This window comes from Pseudophryne corroboree, chromosome 2, assembly GCF_028390025.1.
Source record: "Pseudophryne corroboree isolate aPseCor3 chromosome 2, aPseCor3.hap2, whole genome shotgun sequence".
NCBI lineage: Eukaryota > Metazoa > Chordata > Amphibia > Anura > Myobatrachidae > Pseudophryne > Pseudophryne corroboree.
Window position 1 is genome coordinate 353838590 of NC_086445.1, and position 17856 is coordinate 353856445.

The window sequence follows — 17856 nt, forward strand, 5'->3', positions numbered from 1 at the left end:
AGGACCCAGTCCTGTATGCCGAATCTGCGGCCCTCTCGAAGATGAACACACTGCAGCCACCACAACAGCGACACCCTGGCCCTTGGAGACAGGGTTATCCGCCGATGCAGCTGAAGATGCGACCCGGACCACTTGTCCAACAGATCCCACTGGAAGATCCTTGCATGGAACCTGCCGAATGGAATTTCTTCGTAAGAAGCTACCATCTTTCCCAGGGCTCGCGTGCATTGATGCACAGACACCTGTATTTGTATTAGGAGGTCTCTGACTAGAGATGACAACTCCTTGGCCTTCTCCTCCGGGAGAAACCCTTTTTCCTGTTCTGTGTCCAGAACCATACCCAGGAACAGTAGACGCGTCGTAGGAACCAGCTGCGACTTTGGAATATTCAGAATCCAGCCGTGCTGTTGTAGCACTTCACGAGATAGTGCTACTCCGACGAACAACTGCTCCCTGGACCTCGTCTTTATAAGGAGATCGTCCAAGTACGGGATAATTATTTCGGCCATTACCTTGGTAAATACCCTCGGTGCCGGGGACAGACCAACGGCAACGTCTGGAATTGGTAATGACAATCCTGTACCACAATTTTGAGGTACTCCTGGTGAGGAGGGTAAATAGGGACATGCAGGTAAGCATCCTTGATGTCCAGTGATACCATGAAATTCTCCAGGCTTGCAATAATCGCCCTGAGCGATTCCATTTTGAACTTGAACCTTCGTATATAAGTGTTCAAGGATTTCAATTTTAGAATGGGTCTCACCGAACCGTCTGGTTTCGGTACCCCAAACATTTTGGAATAGTAACCCCGGCCTTGTTGAAGGAGGGGTCCCTTGATTTCACCTGCTGGAAGTACAGCTTGTACATTGCCGCCAGTACTACCTCCCTTTCTCCGAGGGCAGCAGGCAAGGCTGATGTGAGGTAACGGCGAGGGGGAGTCGCCTCGAACTCCAGCTTGTATCCCTGTGATACTACATGCAGAACCTAGGGATCCACCTGTGGGCAAGCCCACTGGTCCCTGAAGTTCCCGAGACGCGCCCCCACCGCACTTGTCTCCACCTGTGGAGCCCCAGCGTCATGTGGTGGACTCAGAGGAAGCGGGGGAAGATTTTTGATCCTGGGAACTGGCTGTCTGGTGCAGTTTTTTCCTTCTTCCCTTGTCTCTGTGCAGAAAGGAAGCGCCTTTGACCCGCTTGCTTTTCTGAAGCCGAAAGGACTGTACCTGAAAATACGGTGCTTTCTTAGGCTGTGAGGAAACCTGAGGTAAAAAATTTTCTTCCCAGCTGTTGCTGTGGATACGAGGTCCCAGAGACCATCCCCAAACAATTCCTCACCCTTATAAGGCAGAATCTCCATGTGCCTTTTAAAGTCAGCATCACCTGTCCACTGCCGGGTCTCTAATACCCTCCTGGCAGAATGGACATTGCCTTAATTCTGGATGCCAGCCGGCAAATATCCCTCATATATAAGACGACGTCTTTAATATGCTCTATGTTAGCAAAATATTATCTCTGTCTAGGGTATTAATATTATCTGACAGGGTATCAGACCACGCTGCAGCAGCACTATTCATGCTGAGGCAATTGCAGGTCTCAGTATAGTACCTGAGTGTGTATATACAGACTTCAGGATAGCCTCCTGCTTTTTATCAGCAGGCTCCTACAAAGTGGCCGTATCCAAAGACGGCAGTGCCACCTTTTTTGACAAACGTGTGAGCGCCTTATCCACCCTATTGGATATCTCCCAACGTGACCTATCCTCTGGCGGGAAAGGGTACGCCATCAGTAACTTTTTAGAAATTACCAGTTTCTTAATGGGGGAACCCACGCTTCTTTACACACTTCATTCACTCATCTGATGGGGGAACAAAACACTGGCTGCTTTTTCTCCCCAAACATAAAACCCCTTTTATGTGGTACTTGGGTTCATGTCAGAAATGTGTAACACATTTTTCATTGCCGAGATCATGCAACGGATGTTCCTAGTGGATTGTGTATATGTCTCAATCTCGTCGACACTGGAGTCAGACTCCGTGTCGACATCTGTGTCTGCCATCTGAGGTAACAGCGTTTTTTGAGCCCCTGATGGCCTTTGAGACGCCTGGGCAGGCGCGGGCCAAGAAGCCGGCTGTCCCACAGCTGTTACGTCATCTAGCCTTTTATGTAAGGAGTTGACATTGTCGGTTAATACCTTCCACCTATCCATCCACTCTGATGTCGGCCCCACAGGGGGAGACATCCCATTTATCGGCCTCTGCTCCGCCTCCACGTAACCTTCCTCATCCAACATGTCGACACAGCTGTACCGACACACCGCAAACACACAGGGAATGCTCTGACTGAGGACAGGACCCCACAAAGTCCTTTGGGGAGACAGAGAGAGAGTATGCCAGCACACACCAGAGCGCTATATAATGCAGGGATTAACACTATAACTGAGTGATTTTTCCCCAATAGCTGCTTGTATACACATATTGCGCCTAAATTTAGTGCCCCCCCTCTCTTTTTAACCCTTTGAGCCTGAAAACTACAGGGGAGAGCCTGGGGAGCTGTCTTCCAGCTGCACTGTGAAGAAAAAATGGCGCCAGTGTGCTGAGGGAGATAGCCCCGCCCCTTTTTCGGCTGACTTTTCTCCCGCTTTTTTCATGGATTCTGGCAGGGGTATTTATCACATATATAGCCTCTGGGACTATATACTGTGATTTTTTGCCAGCCAAGGTATTCATATTGCTGCTCAGGGCGCCCCCCCCCAGCGCCCTGCACCCATCAGTGACCGGAGTGTGAGGTGTGCATGAGGAGCAATGGCGCACAGCTGCAGTGCTGTGCGCTACCTTGTTGAAGACCAAAGTCTTCTGCCGCCGATTTCCAGGACCATCTTCATGCTTCTGGCTCTGTAAGGGGGGACGGCGGCGCGGCTCCGGGACCGAACGATCGAGGTCGGGTCCTGTGTTCGATCCCTCTGGAGCTAATGGTGTCCAGTAGCCTAAGAAGCCCAAACTATCTCCAGTCAGGTAGGTTCGCTTCTTCTCCCCTTAGTCCCTCGCTGCAGTGAGTCTGTTGCCAGCAGATCTCACTGAAAATAAAAAACCTAAAATATACTTTCTTTTCTAGGAGCTCAGGAGAGCCCCTAGTGTGCATCCAGCTCAGCCGGGCACAAGATTCTAACTGAGGTCTGGAGGAGGGTCATAGTGGGAGGAGCCAGTGCACACCAGGTAGTCCTAAAGCTTTCTTTAGTTGTGCCCAGTCTCCTGCGGAGCCGCTATTCCCCATGGTCTTTACGGAGTCCCAGCATCCACTTAGGACGTCAGAGAAAGACCCTGATTTACGTAACTATTAGTGAGGTGTTACTCCTTTTGAATGTGCAATTTTACCCAACAGTATTACACGAGGATCTGTGTGTTTTTCTGTTCTCTTTTATGTCATACATCATCTTAAGAGACAAGTGGAACACTTCAAGAATCACATTAAATCAGGGGAGTACATTTATCCTTTCTCTCATTTGATATTTTTTTCTTTAGGCGCACATATAAGCCAGAGATAATCTGTTTTTACTGAACGTTACTGTTCAACGATAACGATCAGTGACATCACCGCCGGCATTTCCGAACATGCAGCTCAGCCCAACATTGACGGGTTCAGCTGCATGTCAGCTCAATATTGGTGATCACTGAACATGGTGCGGGAGCGTGCATCGTTCACCAATATTGCCCCCATACACACTGGATGATATAAGCCTAAAAAAAAACCATAACAACATTTATGTCGTTATCGTTTATTAGGCTAAAATCGCCAAGTGTATACCCCCATTAACTGTGATATTAAAAAGAAATACATAAAGCTAGACATGACACTTTACTAGTCAGGAATATACCTATATCTCATACCATACCTGTAATTGTAGCAAGAATCATTTTTGGACTTGTAGATTACTACATAAGGTAAGGACAAAGGAATAAAACAGGCGACACATACCTTTCTCAGTTTTTCTGGGGAAAACTCCAAACCAACAAGAAAGAGCGTAAAAAAGACACCAAACTCCCCCAGAGTTTCCACTTGAACAATTGACTGAAGAAGAAGAAAAAGGTGAACACAATGTTATACCCAACTAATTGCAAAGCTAACTATAATTATTCCAACTAGATCCGTTTTCATTGCACTATACAACTTCTTCTGTAATCTAGCACCACAGTATGTGGATAGAAAATATGCATCATCTTTGTATAGAAGGACAAACAAAATAATTTTTAAATGAGGCGCATTTTGTACCTTACAGCTGCACAATCAGTGAGGGGATGTGAGGATTAAGTCAAGACCCAAATAAGGCTAAAAACAAACAGAAGAACTTAAAGGGCGATATCCACTTTGCTACAGTAATTTACCGCGGCTAATTCGCCACCCCCTGGGGATATCTAACTGCCCCAGAAGTACGGGCACTGGCAGTACTTATCAGGGATTTCTGAAAAGATATCCGCTATAACCAGCCTAAGCAGTCCCATTTTTTTGCTAAAACACATTGGATCTGGACCTGGTTCCCGGACCTATGTGTTTTTGTCTGAAAATTTAAAAATAAATAAATAAATAAAATAAATGAATAAATAAAATAATGTGGAAAAACACCCTTTTTTTCATGCCCCCAAAAATTTCAAGGCTAATTGGATACCCCCCAAAGTGTTAGAAAACTGGATTTTCACATAATGCTTCATTCAACCCCAGGCACTAAATGATATTTAGGGGACAGTTCCTGTTTCCAGACATGATTAGCTTGAACAAATTATATCAGGCCTTATTATTATTATTATTATTATGATACAGTTTTAAAAAGGTTTACTATTGCGCACAAAAACCAGGGAAAATGTTTACCATTCCACTTCAACAAAACTCACATTTTGCATTTTTAGACTTTTTAAATGTTAAAATAATATGTACAGATACTTGTTACTGACATATAAAAAGTTCTTCTAGATCAGTGGTTCTTAACCTGAGTTCGATCGAACCCCGGGGGTTCGGTGAGTCAGTCTCAGGGGTTCGGTGGAGGTGTGTGTCCATTCTGTTCGCCAGGTGCATTAATATACTTTTGACATTCACACAATACTTTTATGGCATTTTCAATATGTCACCGTTAGAAAATGAAGGCTACTGACGAATGGCAAAAAATGCCATACATGACACGACCTGGCAGCCCTGCCGTTCACCCCACTCGTATGATTCGTGATGTCACGCTCAGCATGGCCATCATTGGCTGCTCACTTGGCCTTGATATCTCTGCTGCAAGGAACCTTGGTGCGCTTAGTAGTCGACTTGTGACTGTCGTGATTGTACATCATTTGTGATTTCCTTTTAATATTCCAATCCCTTCGTACTATGTCGAGCAAAATAAGAAAGTGGTCGGACGAATACGTACAATATGGATTCACATGTAGAATAGAATGCGATGGAAGTCAGCGTCCTCAATGCATGATTTTCAATGCCAAGTCGAGCAATTCTAGTCTAGCACCGACAAAAATAAGGGAATACTTCCTAAAGCTGCATGGAGATATACAAGAACACACTGCTTGCTGAATTCAAGGTGAAGAGAGCCAGATTCAATGAAAGGGCTACGCTGCCTGTTCTCGGCTTTGTACCCATCGACAAACTGATCTTAACAGCATCACACAAAGTTGTGTACCTGATCGCAAAGCAGGGAAAACCACACACCATTGGTGAAATACTCGTAAAACCAGCTGCATTGAAGATAGCAAATATCATGCTGGGAAAAGCTGCTGAAAATAAGTTGTCCCAAATTCCTCTTTCAAATGACACCATCAGCAGCAGAATAGATGACATGAGCAATGACATCTTGGCTCAAGTAGCTGCAGATCCGATTTCAAGCCCAGCAAAATTTAGCCTCCAACTAGACGAGACCACCGATGTTTCCAATCTAAGCCAGCTTGCTGTATTTGTGCGCTATGTGAAAGACGACATGTCAAAGGGAGATTTTTTATTTTTTTTTGTAAGCCTCTTACAACAACAACTAAGGCAGCCGACGTGAAGAAACTTGTGGATGACGTCTTCAGAGACAACGATCTTTTGTGGGATATGGTTTCTGCAATTTGTTCGGACGGGGCAGACAGCAACTCCATCATCGTATGGGACAAAACAGCAACTAGCAACTGTGTGTCTCTGTAATGTGTTATCTAGTTTAAGGGAGGGAACTTTCTCATTCATGTTGAGTCACTGTTCTGTTCGTATGCTAAACAGGTTCAGCCTTGAAGACATCCAAAGAGCTGGCCTGAGTTTCCTGTCTACCACCTGTTTAGAATGTCTCTTGTCCTAATAGCAGTGACTTTAGCTTTCATACATTTAATCATAAATACTTGTTGCAATGTCCTACAACTTAATAACAAGTATTTAGTGAATCTACACATTAATCTGGTTGCTTTAATACCAAATATGACAGGTCTATCTTGCTTCGTTCCAATAATACACACACATGACATTACTCCATTATATAATTTTAAATCATTATAATGTCTGGCGCTTGATATTATAATTATGTGCTGTATGAAATAAGTGTCGAATCCATCTCTGTGGCATGTCCGTGTAAATGCGTATGTTACCATATATTGCGGTGCTCACTGCGCGTATTTGCAAGCATCGTGACTTATAATGTGTGTAGTCTGTATGTTCTCTCTATGTAATATTTTTGACTTCGACAGTCCACCCTTTGGCAGTAAACAATAACTGCCATCAATTATTAACATAAGAAAAAATATTTCAGACAATAATCGGTGACCTAGACACAAGTATGTATTCATTTCGCAAATCAGACACTTGACTATATTTGTGGCAGACATGGAGGACGAGACATCCTCTATATGCACTCGGCGGTCACGGGACCACTGGTTGGGTGTAGGACAACATTCAACCTATAGAGTATGCTGGGACAGTGCTTTGGCCTATAATGTCTGATTTGCGACGAACATTTCACACATACATGTACCTACGTCTTTGTACACTGATGTTTGGATTCGATTGGGGTTCTGCTGGGTAGATGAAGAAAAGACAAACAAATCGTGAAAGTGACATATAAAATTTTCATGATCTACATATTCCTATCATTTTCTGAACAATGTTTCCATTTCTGGAACGTATGCTAGGTTTGTTTAATAATTGAACAAGGGTTATAAGTAGTGTCCTTCCTACATAACATAAACCTTCGGAGTTCGGGGAGAGCCACTCATAAACCTTTCTTCCACATATATTAATGAGCTCTTTATCTGCAATGTGTGAATAGCCATTGTCTGATTGTTCCGGATTACCTCCGAACTCCATAACTACTAGACCTTTGATTTTTCTCTGGCTTTAACAAACTGATCGGCTAATCCTGGGATCCTATAGGGAAATCACTCCTTCCTCCAGAACCAGTTCCAGTCCCACACTCGACTCCTCATAAAAAAAAACCTCGCAAAAATAGAATGTCCTGAAAAAAAATGTTTGTCAGCGGGAAAGAGAGAAAAGAGAAATAGAACAAAACAACTCTTGTTCATAACAAATCAATTACAATGACTGGTCTTTCTGCAATCCTTTAGTACGCTCAGGTAGTGTTCAACAGTGCCGCCTCTCAGTCTTCACGGAACAGAGTCTCTGTCGATACTTTTGCAATCTCACTCCATTTACGAGTTCCTTCCGGGCTACCGACTTTCCTGCAAAGGGAATAGTGGACCCAAGTCTCTCTCTCTGCTACTTTCACTGGGATAGTGCTGTCAACAAAACTTGGTATGGTCCTTCCCACCTGTCTATTAGGCAACCTGAGCGTAAGAACAATCACACAGTCTCTTGGTTCACAATCAAGACAGTTAGTATTTGGCATACCAGCAATCAACAGTTTCAAGTTCTTTTGTCAAGTTCTCAAATGCTGGCTCATCTCGATAAAGTACTGTACTGTCACCTCATTGGTGTATTTCTGATCATTGTGCGGATCAATCATGACATGAGGTTGTCTTCCAAAATCAACAAAAAAAGACACAAATACCAAAACAAAAACCAAAACGAATTTCGAAGAGGGTGATTCGTTAAGTGAAGATCTGGGAGTGGTTCCGATGCTACATAATACTAGTGGCAGTATCTATGATCACAATAGCACACTTTCAAGCTTTGCTCCTACTTCTAGGGGTACCATTATCTACACACAAATTTCTGCGCAATTTTTTTCTTTGCGGTAAACACAGCAGCATCCGTGGCAGCAGGAAATGCCTCTACCCAGTTTGAGAAAACATCAGTGCACACCAATACATAACAATAATTCCTAAAGGGTGTTAACTGTACGAAGTCGTTGTGTGTTTGCAATGTAGAGTACCATGAGCATAACTCAAAAAAAAAGAAAAAGAAAAAAAAGAAACATCTCTAGAGGAGAGAAAGAAGGAGAAAATGAAAAAGAAAAATGTCAGGTTTGCCATTCACCAAAAGGCATATCAGTGTCTATACAAAATTTCCCTTCACCAGTATTCTCATCCTTCCTCCACCCTTTGTGCATGACAAGGCACACTGCAGTAATACTGGTGTTATCGTGCTGTTGAGATATACTGGGTTTGGGCAGAACTCTGAAGAACCAATTAGGCATATGGAGTTTGAACTGTAATTGGGTCCATGTATTGTACCACCCTGTGTGAACGCAAAAAGATGAAGAGGAAACTGTCGAGAAACAGAATAGAGGTTGGTGACAGGTGAGTTTGTAGAGGTGGAGAAGATTTTATAAAAAATTGATAACTGGATTGGGCACTACGGGGAAGTGGATCTCTGCTTGGTCTACTCCCCTTAAAAAAAAAAAATCTGTGTTTGTCGTATCGCTATTGGGACTATCCCAGCCATCAATCCAGTGTCCTGTCCATCCTAAGTTCATAGGGAACCCGGTATCTGTGAGATGATTTCCTCTACCTGTGATGGACATGCATCTAGAACAGTGAAATGTAACATTAGTCTTCGTGGATGTCTAACATACTTTGTACTTCCTGAGCGGGAGCACATTATATGTATACCATCTCTAACAAAACTCATGTTAAGTTAATCAGGGGCCATTTCTGCTAGGAAAAAGAAGCAAAAGTTTAGAGGCCCCATCTTAACCCCAGCAAGTTTTGTCAAAGGGTAATGTTGCATTTATTTTGTTCTTCCCATTAGCCGAATCTGTGTTTTCTATATGGCTTATGATTCCTTACTATATGTCCCTTGGTCCCGTCTATGTGTTTAATAATGTGGCTTGTGTTTTCTGTCTAGGGGGTCTATATTGACTATGTGTTCTACTACTCCTACAATCTCTGGCAAAATGCCCTTCCTTCCTGCAAGTGTAACATATTATTGACCATTAGGGATCTGGTGTTTGGACTGATGGGTCTTTCCTGTATGTGCCAGTATACTTACCGTCCTCAACCTCTCCACCTGTTGTTCTCTGCGCTTAGCACTATTCTTGTGATGTTCAATAGCACACTCTCTTAGATTAGCTACTGTGACCCCTTTCCAATTTTGCAAAGAAGTCTGCACCCTGACCCTCAATGCCTTATTGAGCCCGTCCATTAGCACAGAGACAGATACCTCCCATTTGCCGAATTAGTGTTTACCAGTGATCTTATCCAGACGGAGAGTTTTCTATTACTGCAAGAGAGACAAAAAAAAAAAAAAAAGTTTAACAAGCTTCTAGGTCATGCGAAGTATTCATTCAATCCTTCTCATCCCGTATTAAGGGTCTGTACATGGTCCAACAAACATTTCCGAGCTCATCTTGACTAGGAATGAATACTTCTTATATGGTAACTAAAAGAAATACCCGGGGGTTACCTTGTCTCTGTCCGCTTTCCTACTGGCAAATACTAATGTGCGGACAGGTTTTTCTCCATTTCTGACGTTGCTTTCTTGATTTTTTTGTTTTTATTTTTGGGTTTTACTATATATGTACACGAATGATACCATACTTACCTGTTCCACTGGTCTCAGCCACTTCCCCCACAGGCTACTGCTCTTCTTTTACCGGTTGGATACTCCTCTGAGTGCATGAGAAATGGCTGAAAACAATCAGGTCACCTTCTCCTCCTAAATAAAACTTCAACATTCATTAGTACATATATAGGTTACAGTCATATTTTTCATATTTTTATTATTTTCTATAGTTTGTATGCTAGCCGTAACTGCTTCCACATCTACATATGGCGGTGTACTTGCATGCTCTTTTTTTCTTCCTACTTGTTTATTGTTGCTACAAGTTCAAACAGTTCTTATATTTCCATTATTGTCTTATAGGACTTTGGTTAGACATACCACCTGCAATACCTTAGGATCAAACTCACCAACTCCTCTTGCTGCCACAGGTTTAAACAATTTGTATGTCTGACCCTTTGTTTTCTGGATTTTATCAGACATATTTTAATACCTACATTCTGCAGTACCTCTGGCTCAAAGCTGCCCATCCCAGGGAATGATGCCCTATCTTAGTCAGTCATACGTACCCATTCGTCACAGTAAACTTCAGTGTGGGGACCATATTTTCCACACATAATAAACCTTGCTGACCCTCTCGGCCGCAATTCTGACCTTCTCGGTCCCAAGTCTGACCTTCTCGTTCCCAACTCTTCTGCCTGAACCCTGGCTACCATACATCCCTTAGTTGAGCAACTGGCCTCCATAATTTGCGGGTCTTGCCTTCTCGGCTAATCCCACAAATGCCAAAATACTCAATATAAGGCGACGGTGAAAGTTCTCCGAGCGCTTCCACCCACTCTCGCCCACGTTGGCCGATACTACCATACACTGTCGATAGCAAAGGCGATGTACCCAACTTAGGGCCCCTAATTGACCTATATTTACTGGAAGTTTTTTAACTTACCCTTTCCAGTAAAGTATCTGTCGTTGGAGATTTTCCTGAGAGAGATCAGCGAAAACTCCCTATGCACTTTTTATACACAAATCACGCTTGCGTATGCTCTACACAGCGCTAATGATACCGCAATTTTACGCAAAAGATCGTAAAAGGGGCATCAAGTTGCACTATATATCGCACCCACAAACGCGCGGTCCAATCGCACAGCGTATAGGTACTTGTTACCTATCCACCCTACGACCACTGGAATCGAATCACAAGCTGCAAAACCTCAGCCGGAGCGTATCAAAAAACTATATGGGTCACAAAGTTCACAATTCCCTATCATGCTCCTGCGGGAGTCTCCTCACGACTTACGTATTCCAAATCTTATACTAACGTGAGTCAGCCGCCTCACGCCGCCAAGCCTCCACTCACTTGGTGTACCACACGACGGGATCCCGAATTCCCGGGGTTCAATACGTTCACTCCTACTTCCACTCACTCAAATATGCTTTGTTTTTCTGTACAGAAAATTTTCACTCGTTCTGATCGGCAGCTTTACCCCCAGAGGCAATAGAGTTTTGAAACTATATTTAGAGTAACCTGCTTTTGAAATCGGATAGTTATGTGCTATTGTATTAAATGTCTACTATTCCACCTTAATTGAACAAATATCGTGTGGTTTTATTATGCGCACACAACCCTATGCAAGCTTGCGTAATTACGCAACCGTGCGTACCCCTATGCCACGTGTGCGGCCTTGCGACACGTGCACGTTTTTGTACGCTGTCCTCACGTTCCGTACCACGTGTACCAATGTGCGTACGCAATAAAACAAATCACACAACTCTATAAACGTGAGCAATACTAACTATAATCGCTCACTTTACACAACACCCAGTTTTTTCCTTAACAACCAGGCCAGAACTGCGTTTCATATCTATAATTACTCCCTTAAAAACATTTATTTCAAATCTACCTATATAGCAACAAATGTAAGATCTAATGACTGCAATAATCTATAATTTAAATGATATGATTCAGATTGGATGCTATCTTGCAGAACATACACTGATATAAATATACACATAATTACAATAATTATATATATATATATATATATATATATATATATATATATATATTTATATATATATATATATATATATATAAAAATAATTTACTGGCCTATGAGACCCATTCACCCATTCAGTGCTTCTAATTTGCATATCAAAGATGTTTTGCCTGCCTGTACTAGTGGTTGAACCAGTTAATTAACATTTCAATGCCTATCTTATAAATCCTGGGAAATTAGAAGGGAAAAAAAAAAAAAATCTTTTTTTTTTTTTCTGTGTGCAATTTCTTACACCAAGGCAAGCATTTATCTCACCATTTCTCTCTCACTAGGCCCAATTGAAACTATTTGTAATTGACTATGGCATGGGTTAAATAAATTCATTGGTAACTCATAAATGGTGCTTGATGGGGCAAAGGAAACTGATTGTTCTGAGCAGACTGAAAATCAGCTATTTAGAAAGTGACCTTCCTAAAATGGCCACTGCTCCTCCCCCTTCCACATCCATGAGGTTTACACAAGATGGTGGACAGGCCATGTGGTTAGTCCAAAATGGAGGAGAGACCATGCGGCTTCCTTTGTCACAAAGAAATCACAAATTATACAAGCACCAGAAGTTATTTTAGGCCTGAGTTAAAAAAAAACAAAAAAAAACAAAAAAAAAAAAACTATATATCAAGGCTATGCAGCAACTTTTAAATGTACTTTTAAATCTACTAAACAGATAAACAATCCAATCTGAATCAAACACAATATGATTTATTTGAACTTTGTTTTGCAACAATAAAAATACATTTTAGCATTTTAAATATTATGAGAAACACAGTCTCTTGAATTTTCATATCATTGGCTTACTGATAACACAACAGAACACACGGATATGATTTTCTCAGCGTCACGATGCGTCCACCATAAGCTGATCGACCACAGCGTCGCGTTTGTAATGTACAGTGCATCATTAAGACCGTGATATCGCGGACGAGCTCTCATCTGTAAATACCAAATTGCTTTCTAACAAATATTTAAAATGCCCGCTCTAATATATACTACAGACGCCAGGCGCATCTTATTACCATATACTATAAAAGTGCGCTGTACATCTCAAAACACTGCATCCCGTAAGAGAAAACAATACACCCACACATTATCTGAGTTCCAAAGCTCATTGATGTATATATTTGTTATTAAAAGGATATGTATTCAATATATCACAATGCACAGTATACATATAGTTACATGGTTACAATTTATACAGTAAGCAGTTAATACAAAATACATACAGTTACAGGCCAGCGATACAATTACCATATCTTTCTCATATAAATTCGTCCCTCCATATCACTATCTCTGTAAATAAATACAGGAACTGGGCAGACAGCAACTCCATCATCGTCTGGGACAAAAAAGCAACTAGCAACTGTGTGTCTCTGTAATGTGTTATCTAGTTTAAGGGAGGGAACTTTCTCATTCATGATGAGTCACTGTTCTGTTCGTATGCTAAACAGGTTCAGCCTTGAAGACATACAAAGGGCTGGCCTGAGTTTCCTGTCCGCCACCTTTTTGGAATGTCTATTGTCCTAATAACAGTGACTTTAGCTTTCATACATTTAATCATAAATACTTGTTACAATGTCCTACAACTTAATAACAAGTATTTAGTGAATCTACACATTAATCTGGTTGCTTTAATACCAAATATGACAGGTCTATCTTGCTTCGTTCCAATAATACACATACATGACATTACTCCATTATATAATTTAAAATCATCATGATGTCTGGCGCTTGATATTATTATAATTATGTGCTGTATGAAATAAATGTCGAATCCATCTCTGTGGCATGTCCGTGTAAATGCGTATGTTACCATATATTGCTGTGCTCGCTGCGCATATTTGCAAGCATCGTGACTTATAATGTGTGTAGTCTGTATGTTCTCTCTATGTAATATTTTTGACTTCGACAGTTCTTTGAACATAGTGATTTTCTATGCAACTGATGCATGGTTCATTTTGTGCACTAATAAAATATATATCTCTATGTTTTGAATTTGAAAAGAAACCCCACTTTATTTTTTCCAACTATGAAGGGGTCGGTGAATGCACATATGAAACGTGCGTGGGTCGGTACCTCCAACAAGGTTAAGAACCACTGTTCTAGATGACATTAGGTTAGAGCAGAGTTTTTTTTAACTCGGTTCTCATGGCACCATAACAGTCCAGGATATAAAGGCTATCCATACTGAGATACTAATTAAGTAACCTGTGCTTAAAGATGGATATCCTTAAAACCTGGACTGTCAGGGTGCCATGAGGACCCAGTTTGGGAACCACTGGCTTAGTGATGACATTGTTAAAACAAAAGGTTATGACGTAAGAATCACTTCGGTGCTTTAATGCTAATAATCTTCTCTAAAAACGTACTTTGCTCCCTACCTGGATTACGAGCACATGGAGCATTAGCCAGCAATCTGAAGGCTCCTAGAAGATACTCTCAAACCGACCTATAGCTTTAAATGATCCAATGCATGCACTTGTTTTCAACATGAGCCTCTTAACTCTCGATGTTTTCCCCTATATACTATTTAGATTTTAAACCCATATGTCATGTACCTTCAATCTCTGCTTGTTAATAAGTTAAAACGTCCTTACGTTTTTTCAATAGCTTGTCATTTTGTAAGGCATTATTAAAAATGAAAACCCCCCCCCCTTCTGATTCAAGTATTTCTTGCATTATTCGTTCAAGAGAATACGTCCTTAAACCAGAATAGTGAAAATGTTTTTTTTATGGAAGTAAAATAATCCTACATGAAAGCTTCTTAAGCCTGATAACATGAGGAAGATACTGAGGCAGCAATAGCAATCAGTACACCTTAGGCATACATTAAATAATTAAAGGTTCTATGAAAATCCAGGATTAATGTTCCATGTTTACACAGTGAAAAAAAATCTGCATCGAAGTGAGAAAGAGCTCTTTAAAATGTGCTGCTGCCAGGAGTCAGTGCACAAACCAAACCCCAGGAGATGCTAACATTTTGTAGTTCTCTTTATTCCATTTAAGGGTATTATAAAAGGCAAACACAACAAAGTGCTTTTTCATCCTTATACCAACTAGGTTCCCAAAATAACTCAATCCTTTAATCTACGATTTCTAACTTTTACAGAGATAAAAAATAAGTGCATCTTATTGAAGGTTTGGTCCGGAGGCAGAACTACCATTGATGCAGCAGATGCTTTGCACCAGGGTACCTGGGGACTAACGGGCCCTCTGCTGCCAAGACCAGCAATGAGTTTTCCCCTGGGCCACCACACTACCATATTGAGCAAAGTCAGACGACTGGCTCAGCAAATGGAGCAGGGTGGGCCCCACTGCCTGAGGAACCTGCCCCTTACCTCAGGGAGGTGGGGTTGACCTTGTGTGTGTACAGGCTCATCAGTTTGCCATCTGAGGTGGACTGATATGGGAATTCTGCTGCCTGTTAGGGCTGATAATCACAGTATGGACTGCCTCTAATTCAGAGCTGTGAATTCTTCCTGAATCACAGCTGTCTGTGAATTAAAGGCAGCACAATGGTGATGGACCGGAGCTGGAAAGGATCGGGTTTTCATACAGCTCACCATACAGTGAGTGTATACTGCAAACAGGTAGCTTATGCAGGGGATGCTAGAACAGCATTATGGCATATGTTAACCAGGTCTCTCATAGGAGCTAAGAAGGAGAATTCAGTCTCACCATGTCACTACACAGTCTTATACAGTAAAGAAATAAGATGGTCCCTGCACATTCTCAAGTGTTCTTGGCAGCCATTTTGGAATAGGGCATGAGGCATCCCTAGAGGAAAGAAAGACGAGTCTGTGCAGCAGCACACTTCTTTTAACACCTACCATCATCAAGGTACATCCACCCTGGTCTCCACACAGCACAGGACTGTGTGATTGTACTCCCGTCACCCTCTCCTTCTCCCCGTTATCTCTTCCTGTCACTCTGTACCTCTATCTGCCACCCACTGGTTCTCCCTGTCATCTATTGACATGCGGCATATTATGAACTTGGGGTGGGTCAGAGGAGAGGGATATATTTCCCCTCCCCCCTCCCCTTCAAAGTATATTTTTCACCTGGGCTCACCACTCACAAGTTCTGCCAGTGACCAGGCCAGACATTGAAAGTAATGCTGGGCATACATTGTCAGATAAAATGTCTGTCAGACGGACAGACATGTTATTTGACAGCCTGATGCTCATCAGATATCGCGGCCGTACACTGAGATATTTCACAGTGAATGGCCACAATGTCAGTATCTGCCTTCCTCGTCTGGGGAGGAGACATTTCCCGGTTCCTCCCCGGTAAGGGAACAGTGGAAATGTCTGGCGGTTGGCAGCGACAGCGCATAAACCAGCAGATGCTACCAAGCTGCTATCAGATCTATCGGACAGATCGATAATTACTGATCAGTCACAGCAATGAGACTATTATCGGCTGATCAGGCAGATAACTGGACAGGGTATGCCCAGCATAACACAAGAGATACTTTGAGGGAAGGTCTCCAAAATGTGGGAGGAGCATAACACAGGTTAAAGGGGAGAGCCTAAGGTCAATACAGGTTTGTTTTGATATACTTGGGACATTTTTGGGACTGATCTAAACATACAGTCATATCTAAAGGTAGTGAATATAACCAACTCTACTCGAAATCTAAACTACACATAGTAAAAGGTGCTACCATGCTAGGACTTGTGGTGTCACACTGCAAAAAAAATAAAATAAAAAAAATAATGCAGGTGCACACTCTAAACACTTACAACACTGGCAATCAAAGCAATTATAGGAAACTCTGCAATTTAACATGAAATAAAATTGAGGTTCTTTACATAATTTTTGGAGAAAAAAAAAAAAAAGATTTTACTTACCGATAAATCTATTTCTCGTAGTCCGTAGTGGATGCTGGGGACTCCGTCAGGACCATGGGGATTAGCGGCTCCGCAGGAGACAGGGCACAAAAATAAAGCTTTAGGATCAGGTGGTGTGCACTGGCTCCTCCCCCCATGACCCTCCTCCAAGCCTCAGTTAGGATACTGTGCCCGGACGAGCGTACACAATAAGGAAGGATTTTGAATCCCGGGTAAGACTCATACCAGCCACACCAATCACACCGTACAACTTGTGATCTGAACCCAGTTAACAGTATGACAAACGTAGGAGCCTCTGAACAGACGGCTCACAACAATAACAACCCGATTTTTTTGTAACAATAACTATGTACAAGTATTGCAGACAATCCGCACTTGGGATGGGCGCCCAGCATCCACTACGGACTACGAGAAATAGATTTATCGGTAAGTAAAATCTTATTTTCTCTGAAGTCCTAGTGGATGCTGGGGACTCCGTCAGGACCATGGGGATTATACCAAAGCTCCCAAACGGGCGGGAGAGTGCGGATGACTATGCAGCACCGAATGAGAGAACTCCAGGTCCTCTTTAGCCAGGGTATCAAATTTGTAGAATTTTACAAACGTGTTCTCCCCCGACCACGTAGCTGCTTGGCAGAGTTGTAATGCCGAGACCCCTCGGGCAGCCGCCCAGGATGAGCCCACCTTCCTTGTGGAATGGGCCTTGACAGATTTAGGCTGTGGCAGGCCTGCCACAGAATGTGCAAGTTGAATTGTGCTACAAATCCAACGAGCAATCGTCTGCTTAGAAGCAGGAGCACCCAGCTTGTTGGGTGCATACAGTATAAACAGCGAGTCAGATTTTCTGACTCCAGCCGTCCTTGAAATATATATTTTCAATGCCCTGACAACGTCCAGCAACTTGGAATCCTCCAAATCGCTAGTAGCCGCAGGCACCACAATAGGCTGGTTCAGGTGAAACGCTGACACCACCTTAGGCAGAAACTGAGGACGCGTCCGCAGTTCTGCCCTGTCCGAATGGAAAATCAGATATGGGCTTTTATACGATAA

The 17856-nt window shown here is 42.4% G+C and overlaps 1 protein-coding gene across 2 annotated transcripts in view; it reads right to left on the minus strand.

Annotated features, from left to right (window-relative positions):
- The window catches only part of TMCO3 (transmembrane and coiled-coil domains 3), a 100666-nt gene that overhangs the window by 31409 nt on the left and 51401 nt on the right, over window positions 1-17856 (minus strand). For both annotated transcript variants that reach the window (XM_063953109.1, XM_063953108.1), the window contains one exon: window positions 3972-4064. In XM_063953109.1, coding sequence (XP_063809179.1) covers window positions 3972-4064 — 93 coding nt within the window. The remainder of the gene's footprint in view (window positions 1-3971; window positions 4065-17856) is intronic.